General features: G+C 43.8%; 1 protein-coding gene across 3 annotated transcripts; it reads right to left on the reverse strand.

Moving 5' to 3' along the window:
* Positions 1-1,101: 1,101 nt before the first annotated feature.
* Positions 1,102-8,387, reverse strand: LOC149868826 (transmembrane protein 14C-like). 3 transcript variants are annotated; one of them, XM_090039219.1, is made up of 5 exons: positions 8,311-8,387; positions 6,009-6,085; positions 2,570-2,671; positions 2,169-2,256; positions 1,102-1,932 (listed from the first exon to the last, which is right to left on the reverse strand). In XM_090039219.1, the coding sequence occupies exons 2-5, from the start codon at positions 6,082-6,084 to the stop codon at positions 1,875-1,877; spliced, it is 324 nt and encodes a 107-aa protein (XP_089895345.1). In that variant the 5' UTR covers position 6,085; positions 8,311-8,387; the 3' UTR covers positions 1,102-1,874. The 3 variants fall into 3 exon arrangements, with proteins under 3 accessions (XP_089895345.1, XP_089895346.1, XP_089895348.1); XM_090039220.1 differs by having other exon boundaries at positions 8,216-8,355; XM_090039222.1 differs by lacking the exon at positions 8,311-8,387 and adding an exon at positions 7,243-7,264.
* Positions 8,388-10,562: the final 2,175 nt, after the last annotated feature.

A 10,562-nucleotide genomic window follows, 5' to 3' on the forward strand; every position in this document is an offset into this window, starting at 1 on the left:
CAACAATTTACGTATTTGAAATAGGTTCTTTTTTTCCCCTTAGACATGATCCTGCAGAGCCAACATGGCATCAATTGTACAAGTAGACAGAAGCAAAGGTTTAAATTGATAGGGCAGTAACCCAGGGTCAGGGACAGGCGTTTTACCTGTGCCAGGAAAAAGGACTTTTTCCTGGCACAAAAAGCTAGTGTACAAGTGTTAAAAGAGTTTTTTCCAAAGAAAACCAGCTCTTCTGCAAAAAAAAGTCAAGCCTTCCCACCAACACATTTCCCAGAAAGTTTTTTGGTGCCACCTATAATGAATGTACACTATTTTGGGGGCACAAGAAATCCACTGTCCCATAGTCCTCTGCTCACCCCAATAGCCTACCAAATGGCAAGCTGTCAAGGAGCTCCGCAGAGACCATGCTGCCAGGTGCTTCAACAGTGCCAAAAATGTTCAAGCCTTAGCACTGATTTCTACCCTTCAAACAGCACTAAGGCTCCCTGATAAAAGGACAGCAAGACTTCCTGCCACTTGAACCACCCAGAGAACCCCATGATGGTCCAAGCAGTGGCTGTGTTGCTTCCCAACCCCTTCTAGGTCTGCCTGGGACTGTCCAAAAAGAGAAGGCATTTCCTCACAGCTTGAATCAGCCCCAGGAAACCCAGGACAACTTCCCCCACCTCTTGCATGGGTCCAGGATTGTGCAAGGAGTGGGGAGAATGCCTGGGGGTTCGGAAGGGATGAGGACAGCAATTCTCCCTGCCAGCCCTGCAGGACAGGGGAGCTGTCCTTGGAAGCTGCTATTTTTCAGCAGCTGCCAGCTGATCATTGACAGCCTGCCCCCTTCACCAGCATGCGAGACCATTAGTAGCAGTAGTGTTATTGTCCAATGCTACTTTACTAAGATTTCCTAGCATGGGCAGAATATTTATCTGTTACATGAGGAGATGCTATAAATGCCTGTAGATTCTAATCCCAATTATGCCTTTAAAACCAGATCTATACAATTTAAATTCTAATTAGAAATGAATATTCAAATGACTATATTTTAGACTCATTTCAATGGTTCATGAACCGAAGCACAGCTTATTTAAATAATCTACTATAGAGGCTTCCTCTTACTGAGGCTTTAATGCAGTGTTAACAGAGTACACATACTCCATTCCATCTCCTCCTCCGCTTAAAGAGGTGAGTCTTTTACATGTGATCGAGGACTGCATGTGGATAACTATGCATTGGAAAGACACAAGAAGAAGCCAAACAAAACAGACACAACATTACCCAATCAGAAAGAGTTTTGCAACACTAATCCTCAGTTTTTCCTAGTACAAAAATAATAATAATAAAATCAGTCTCCTTAAATGTCACTTTGCTTAACATACTTTTGCAATAAAATTTGAAGAAAAATATTTATCTGTGTTATACAGACACATTCTTATCCATGCTCTGGGTACTCTTTATGAAAGAAGACATATATGTGGACTGCGTTGTATTTGGGCAAGTACTCCTTCTGGCCTAATGTGGGTATTTTCTTTATGATTACATTGGCTCCAAGTTTCCCTTCCTTCTAAAATGTTGCAATACATTTTCTGAGTGACAAACAAAGTGGGAGGGTTACATTGCAAAAAGTATTAGCAAAATTAAATTAACACTAACTCAGTTTCTTAGCATGCAATAGAGATTATTGACTGACTCGATATAAATGACATTTTGTATATAAAAAATCCCTCCAATCAATTTTCTTAGTACAAAAAAAGAGTAATTAAAAAATCACATTATTATTTGATATTAGAAATGGGTTCATATTCTCTGTTCATTTTGTGTAGCATCTTCAGGCAGCTGCGCTTTCACACTTTCTATACACATATCAGGTCACATCATATGCAAAGTTATTCATCGTTTGGTTTTTCCATCATCTTCAGACCAAGTCTCCCAACCATTAACAGACTGTTTAAAGGAAAATATAGTGAATTTACTGAATTAAAGAAATAAAATAAAAACACAAAACAAATGTATGTACTTTCTTCCAGAAAGTAGCAAACTGAAATAATTTGTTTAAACCAAAATTAAACCTTCCTATTTTCTTGTTCATTTAGACTCTTAGAAAATGTAGTCTCAATTTAATTAAAGAAGATTGAGTCAAGCAGATGGGGTAGGATCAGAAACAGCATCATGTGTAGTACCTGGCACCAGCAATTAATCCTGCAGGAATGAATTTTCCAGAGTTCAAAAATCTCATTCCCATAACTGCAGTCAATGTTCCAGATGCAACTAAGTAAAAGATAAAAAGAACCCAGGTTAGCAGGTGAGGGGACATGTGAGGGACATTAATTCAGAGCTAGCAGAAAAAGAGCTATAATTAACAGCACTGATTACAATATGAAACCTATTTCTATCACATAACAGGCAGAAAAGTCAAGAAATCTGCCCCTTTTTTTACTAAAAGATCTGAAGCTCCTGCTAAAACTGAACTTTGTAACATATTCTGATTGTGTTGCAGCTACTGCTGCACCATATAATAGATGTTTTAAATCTAATAAAACATTAGTCTATGTTTTGCATATATATTTAAATCGAGACTTACCCAGGGAAAGCCACACATTCTTTGGATCCTGAGATAGCTGGTAAGCGCCTAGTCCAGCTAAACTGCCAAAGAGAAGACCAGCAGCTAGTGATGGGACACTACCTTGAATAAAACAAACGGCATTATTAGAAGAGCAGACATGAATATGGTTCATAAAGCAGTCAAACAAAAAAATCATTATTCACTCTTCTGAGTCAGACTACAGCTTAGATCAGGGATTTCAACACTCACCTGGGGCCCTGGACTGAATCTGGACCTGGTAGCTGCAGCACCAGGCTTAATGCAGCCAAGCCCCAGTTCATCACCTCATCCCCTGGCCCCATTAGGAACCCTGTGGTCCAGGTGAAATGGTTCCATAGGCCATATCTGGCCTGCAAGCCACATCTTTGACATTCTGGTTAAATCAAAGGATCTTAAGTGAGCCTGAATTTTACAAACATAGCCATTATTCATACCTAACACGGCACCATGCTTAAATAATCCTGCAGACAATATTACTGTCTTTTAACGTGCAAATAAAGCATTGGTTGCCTTAACAATACAATGTAAAACTAGAAAAGTAAAGGGATCAAAGTTGAGACCCATGATAAATAAAGGAGATTTGGGGGGTTTTTCCAGTTCAATGTTCCCATACTTCCTAGAGAGGCAGTACCATAAAAGATGGGGATTAATCAAACAGTAGTGGCTTGAGACTCAAAAAAAAAAGAAATTTACACTAAACTAGACAGCAAGAGCAGTTAGACAATGGAATGGCTTAGTAGAGAAGGGCTCTGAGGCATTGATGATAAAAATAAATTATAAAAGGTTAAACACACACAAGACCTGATTCAGAGCCCACTGGAGATGTTGGCAAGGGATTATTGGGACTTTGGATCAAGTCTTTAGTGAAAAGGACAGCCCCTGATTGTCAAAGGAGGTGGAGGCAGGCTGCTGTTTCCAGTCTTGTCCTCAGGGATTTACAAATGACTGCTGTGTACATGGGACTGACAAAATGCCTCCACCTATGGTAAGTGCAGAATGTCTCCAGGAGCCAGGCAAAGGCTACATTCAGCACCTGTTGCGGCTGGGGCAGTACTTTGTCTTTTCTATTTGCAGGTCACCTTTAGACTGGAAATTGCCAGAGCAGTTGGCAAACATCAGCTCTCCAAGTTTACCAGGATGATAAGCAATTAGCGCTATAGGAAACCAAATCAGTGTCAATTCTGCTTGTGCCCTTCACCACCCACATGCTCTGGCCTGGTCTGTAACTCTGACTAGGTATTTTATTATCAGTGCCAGCTCAATGGGGGCCCTTTTATGTGACACTAGCTCACTTGACTTGGCATATATTTGGTTGTAGAGGTAGATACTTAGCAGGATTAACAGACTCTGAAAGCTCCATTGGGAAAAGTATCAATAGCTCAGCTACAAACTGGTTCCAATCTGGCAGGAGGGATAGACAAGGGAAATAATGGGCAGGGTTGATGCTGGATATGTGTACTGAGGGGGTGAGGTGTGGGGACTGAGATATAGAATCATAGATAAATCAGGCTGGAAGGGCACTCAGGATCATCCAATCCAACTCCCAGCTCAAGGCAGGACCATCCCTGTCTCAGCCTTGCCAGACAAGTGTTTGTCTATACTGCTCTTAAGACTTTCCAAGAATGCAAATTTTACAGCTTCTCTAAGTAATCTGTTTTAATGCTTCACCACTCTTACAAATTAAAAAGTTTCTCCTAATATCCAACCTAAATTTCCCTTGTTCTAGTTTAAGACAGTTATTTCTTGCCCTGTCTCCTGCAGCCACAGAGAATAATCTATCATTATTTTTGGCCTTCAGGTACTTTAAAACTAATTAACTTCCTCTCCAGTCTTCTTTTCTCAAGACTAAATAATCACCATTCTTTTAACCTTTCCATATAAATCATGCTTCCTAGGACTCTAATCATTTTTGTCACTTTCTATTGGACTCTTTCCAATCTGGCCACATCTTTTTTGAAGTGTGGGGCCAAAACACAGCACTTCAGGTGAGGCCTTACTATTGCCAAATTGAGTGGAAAATAGGCATCTCCTTTTTGCTGGGATATTGGAATGGTCTGTGGATTCTATGACCTGACTGGTTCAGTATCTTCAGCTGTACATTTAAAATACAGATGATGATACAGAAGAGTCAAGTAAATTATACCCAAGGACAGAGCCATGCACTTAGCTACCATTCTTCCATTTCTAGCATGCTTATCTAATATTCTTACTGTCACAGGCTAGTCTTACTTATTGGCAGGGACATAACAGTCTCCTTTTTTCTCTGAGTTACCTTATTCACTTTTACTATTCCTTTCAAAAAGCTTAGGACTGGGAGTCAGAACATGTGGGTGCTATTCCTGACTCTGCTACTGACTTGACACATGACCTTGGGCAACTCTGTCTCAGTTGTGTCAGCAGTGATGAGAGGATAATAATACTTATTATTTTGCAATGCCCTCCTCACCACACATCTCCACTCACAGTGCAAAGGATGAAGAAAGTCAGCAGAAAACACACTAGTAAACTCTCCTAAGTGCCAATTTAATCACATTTATGGGCACAATTCCTGCCGATTCCAATTGTGTGGGAAGAGCTCTTCAGGGAACAGCATATATCTCAAGACCACATTAAACATCAACCTGTCCTAAAGAACTCATGAGGATTTCAAGATGAATCAAGGGCCTCCCTACAAGCACTTTCAAACTGAAGATTTACTTATCTGCATGAAGGAGATAAACTAAGAAAGCAAACAGGAAATGGAACAACAAATGAGAGAATACAGTTCCAAGCCCCACCACGTTCAGTCATGTCTAGCAAAGCAACACGGCAGAGTAATTCAGAGCTAGCGCAAACATAATGCAGGTCGGACTTCCTACAGAAAAGTTACCCTTGAAAAATCAGCTCTCTGAGCAGCAGTAGTCACCAGCTTAAACGTACCATTTTCTGAAGTGGTAAGAGAACTAAGTGTAGTGTGTAAGATGGAGCTAGTATGATTTATGAATAATAAAAATAATTACTGTCTTAAGGAAAAAAGCATTGAAGATTTTGTCTTATATATTATTGGGTAATATACAATTGTATAGGTCATTGATGTTCAAGACAGCAGCACTAAAGCCTCTCTGAAGCAAGCTTACATGGAGTCACCCGAAGAATAAAAAAGCATAAAGCCAAATGTTGGTAAGGAGTAGGTGCCTGATAGGGAATTTATCATTCAAAAACTGGAAGTCAAATAAAACAGCGCCCCCCACACCCAAAACTACAGAGAGTTATCAGCATACAGCACTAACTGTCAAACTTAACAACAGCACAAAGTTAGAGATAATTGCTGTACAGAAAATTGCTGTACTCTCTCCTTTACTTTTACATATGAGATATCATTCATTAACATTTTAAGCAATTATGTATCAGAAAATGTAAGGGTTTACCAATACCATACCTGCTTTAATATAACCAGTTATTCCTCCTGATGCAACCAGCGCTGCATAGCCAAAACCAATCCAGTCCCAAGCCATTCTGGAATACAAAGAGAACATCAACACTTATTTACTGTTTTAATTTCCTCTCCTTCTCCACCCATCCAGTTTTCTTTTACAATGGACTTTATCGCTTATGAAGGAACCAATGAATTAAACTTGTAGATGAAATCACAAGTTAGTAGGGAGAGAAAGACTGCAGCAAGACCTGGATAGGTTACAGGGGTGGGTTAGCAAAAACAGGATGCGTTTCAATACCAACAAGTGCAGGGTGCTGCACTTGGGCAGTAGTAACCAGCAGCACACTTATAAGATGGGAAACTCCCTTCTTGAGAGCATGGAGGCAGAAAGGGATCTTGGAGTCATTATTGACTCCAAGATGAACATGGGCCGACAATGCGAGGTCACGGTTGGCAGGGCTAACTGGACCTTGTCGTGCATCCACAGGTGCATCTCAAATAGGGCCAAGCAGGTGATCCTCCCCCTCTACGCAAAACAGGTCAGGCCACAGCTGGAGTACTGCGTCCAGTTCTGTGCGCCCCACTTCAGGAGGGATGTGGACAACATGGAGAGGGTCCAGAGGAGGGCCACCCGCATGATCCGGGGACAACAGGGCAGACCCTACAATGAGACACTGCAGGACCTGAACCTGTTCAGCCTTCACAAGAGAAGGCTGAGGGGGGACCTGGTGACCAGCTATAAACTCACTAGTAGGGACCAGAAGGGTTTGGGAGAGACTTTGTTTCCCCTAGTGCCCCTTGGCATAACAAGGAATAACGGCCACAAGTTGTTGGAGAGTTGGTTTAGATTAGACATCTGTAAGAACTACTTCATGGTCAGGGTGGCTAGGATCTGGAACTAACTTCCAAGGGAAGTGGTGCTGGCTCCTACCCTGGGGGTCTTTAAGAAGAGGCTTGATGCCTACCTGGCTGGAGTTATTTGAGCCCAGTTTTTCTCCTGCTCAGGCAGGGGGTCGGACTTGAAGATCTACAAGGTCCCTTCCGACCTGACTTCTATGATTCTATGATCCCTGACGCTTCTTTTTTCATATAATGGGAAGTTGCAACATGAGCTTCCTTATACTTCTCTTCCAATCCACCCACAACCAAACATTGGCAAAGCAGGAACAAATGAACCTCACAAACATAAAATCCCAATAAATCCCATAATCCCATAAAAGCCGATCCATGATCTCACCAAAGCAGAAACAGCCCTGGGCTGGATCCAACACGGTAAAGCCTAAAACCTTAGGAAGGATTTTTAAAAGGTTAGAGGAAAGTTAGGTCTAAAGCACTAGAAAGCACTGATGTGCTGAGGGAGGGGCAGTGTCTAAGGCAGTGGTTCTCAACCCTTTTAGGTGTTAATTCAAGCCCCCCCTCCCCCCAAAAGTGCAGGCTCTTAGTTCTCACTGAATTTTTTCACTGCACAAAAAGAACAGAGTCATTCATCTGCTGCAAAGAACTCAGAAAGGCCTCAGCACGGCAGAATGGCTTTGACACCATAGATCCCCTCCGCGTTTATCCCGCTCATCCTGGCAGTGCACCTCCCAGGGCTAACCTTGCCTGAAAGGATCCCGAGGCAGCCCTGGAGAAGAATCTCTGCTCTAAGGCAGCCAGACTCAACAGAAGCCCCTGGGGCTGGTTCCCCACTAAACCCCAGCCCTGATGACAGTGTGAAATGTGGCCACCTCTGATGGCTCTGTGGTCGCTCCAGCCCAGGAGTTTTGGCCAAGGCAGAGGTTGGGTTGGATGGAGTCAGCCCCAGACCCAGATCTTGATCCGGATCCAGACCCAGACCTGATCCAATCCAATTCAGATCTAGACCCCACCTCCCTCTTACCCCCATGACCCCATTGCAATTTCAGACCCAGATCTAGACCCCATCTCCCTTACTCCCCCAGTCCAGACCCAGACCCAGACCTGCATCCAGATCTGGACCCAATCCCATACAATCCAGATCTAGAGCCCACATCCCTCTCCTCTCCAGATCCGGATTCAGACCCAGTTCTAGAGCCCGACTCCCTTACTCCCCACTCCCGACCCGACCCGACCCAATCCAGATCTACAGCCCACATCCCTCTCCTCTCCAGATCCGGATTCAGACCCAGTTCTAGAGCCCGACTCCCTTACTCCCCACTCCCGACCCGACCCAATCCAGATCTAGAGCCCACCTCCCGGTGTCGCCCCGCTCAGCGACCTGCCCCAGCCCCAGGCGCGCGGCGCGGCGCGGGGATCACGGAGCAGCCCGGCCCCGGCCCGCACTGACCTGCCGTCGCGGCGCCTGCGGCCGGCCCGAGCCCGCCCCCGGGCGGGGCCAGGGGGCCGGAGCAGAGCCGCGGGGTCCCCACCCCCGGCGGGATGGGAGGGGCAGGGGGCTGAGCACCGGCAGGGCTGCGGGGCATTCCCTTTCCCCCTCTCCACCCCGCCCCCCCGTCCTCTTTCTGAAACTATCCCCCATTGTTTCTGCAGCCGATCCCACCCACATCCACTGCTTGGGAGTTTTAGGTGCACACCCCTGCGGATTCAGACGCTTAAACGTAACACCAGTGTTGGGCTGGGTAGCACAAGCCAAGAGGGTGGGTGTAAAAGCGTGGGTGCCTGTGCAGATGAGGGGAGAGCCCCCCTTCCAAGGTCAGCGGGGTGCAGGGTGGTTCCTTTAAGTTCAGCTGTTTCGGGCTGAAATGGACTTCCTGGCTCTTGCTGCAAATGACACATTCCCAGAAATGGAAGCTCAGAGGGCCAACCAAGTCTTTCTTGTTCATTTCAAACTACTGCGTATATAGTTTGATGCACATTGTTTCTCTTCTACAGTCAGGGTTCCTTCTTTTATCTGCTTTGAGCTCTCCTCCTTAACAAGTCTCATCTTGCAGGATGCGTCCTAGGATAGCTCACTCCTAGGAGGGCAGGTCTATGACGGCTGTGACATGGTGATAGAACTGCCTCAGAGGACAGCTAGAGCACAAGCCCAGAGCCTTCCCCTTATCTCACATCCACACAGCCCAGGGCCCCACCTAACATGAAGACCTGCTGACAGTGCAGAAATTGATCTTCATCCTCTTTATGAGGACAAATTCTTCACAATAGTCTGCCCCTTTCCCTCTGCCTGCAAGAAAGAGCAGCCTGGTTCCACATCAAAGAACGTGGAGCAGAATGTCTTTTTGGTTAGATGAACATTTTCCTTTAAGGAAGACTGCAGTAGCTAAGCTACAAACCAAGCCCAGCGGCCATGACTGCAATTTTCCCTTAAGGCCATTTTGTCAAGAGTTTTTGATCTTTCGGAGAGTGTCTGTGTTATCAGAAGCCAGTCTGCTGGATTTGCGAAGCGTGATACCAACAAATATTTTACTATGGAGCTAACCTAGACCTTATCTAATAAATACAGATGTCCACAGAAACTTTCTATTAGTTTACCCTACAAGGCACGTGTCAGCTAAAATGTTTGCCATCTTAAAAAAAGGACAACTTTTGTGTGTTCCTCAGGGCCCAAGTTTGTCATTACCACGTCACACGCTAAAAATACCCAAAAAGGAACATGGTGCATACACAACTCAATAATATTGGGCTTCAACCTAAAGCAAATATGAAAAATATTTCTGAGACAGTTATAACTTAGTAATAAGACTGACCTAGGATAGCTGCCAGCATGGCTGAAGGCCAATCTTATGGACATTGTATCACAGTAACATTCACAATGTTGAGGCTGCTGTTAGCAGAAAATAATGTATATACCCCTCTAGTTAGAGGAGAAAACTGAAAATGGGCTTAAGCAGAAATGCCAGTTTCAAACCCCACTGACAAACTCACAGGAAAATCCAGATGCTGATGATAAATCGATTCCTGGACTCATGTCTAATAAATAGTACTATAATCACTAACTCAGTTTGTATCAGACCTCTACATTTAACATATTCGTGATTAGCACTGTTTTCAATTGTTGTCTACCATTTACCAGAAAGCCTGTATACAAAGCATTTTCAACCCTTAATAATATTCATAGCAGCATGAATTAGAACAGCACCCTCTCCCAACACCAATTATGGCAGAAGGAATGTGTTTTGAGAAGGAAGTGTTTCGCACTGATATTTTGTTGTCAAAGGCTTGTGCACCAAGATAAAATATATCCCCAGAGTGGTGCTAAAACTATCAAAGAATTAAACTTTTATCCACATGGCTGCTTAAAACTAGCTTGCCACTGCTTTTTCAATTAAATGGCAGTGTGCAATTCAATGTGAACAGCTCAGTGCTTATTCCCTCCTAAGCGTGACTGGGACACACAAAACAGGCCTTCTTCTACCTGAGTCCCAAGAGTGACCAATATAGTAGTTACTCTCAGTAAACAACAGACTCACTACTAAACATAGGTGTACTATCTCAAGTTTCTTTCCACTGATGTATGAAGGGCTTTCCCCTGATGTATGAAGCAGTCAGAGTTTTCAGATGTAAAGGATAGCATAGTAGGATTGCCTAAAACTAACTGGCAATGAAGGCAGAAAATACATTGAGTAAGAAAAATCTATT

This window comes from Crocodylus siamensis, chromosome 3, assembly GCF_052110815.1.
Source record: "Crocodylus siamensis isolate JL-2025a chromosome 3, ASM5211081v1, whole genome shotgun sequence".
Taxonomy (NCBI): domain Eukaryota; kingdom Metazoa; phylum Chordata; order Crocodylia; family Crocodylidae; genus Crocodylus; species Crocodylus siamensis.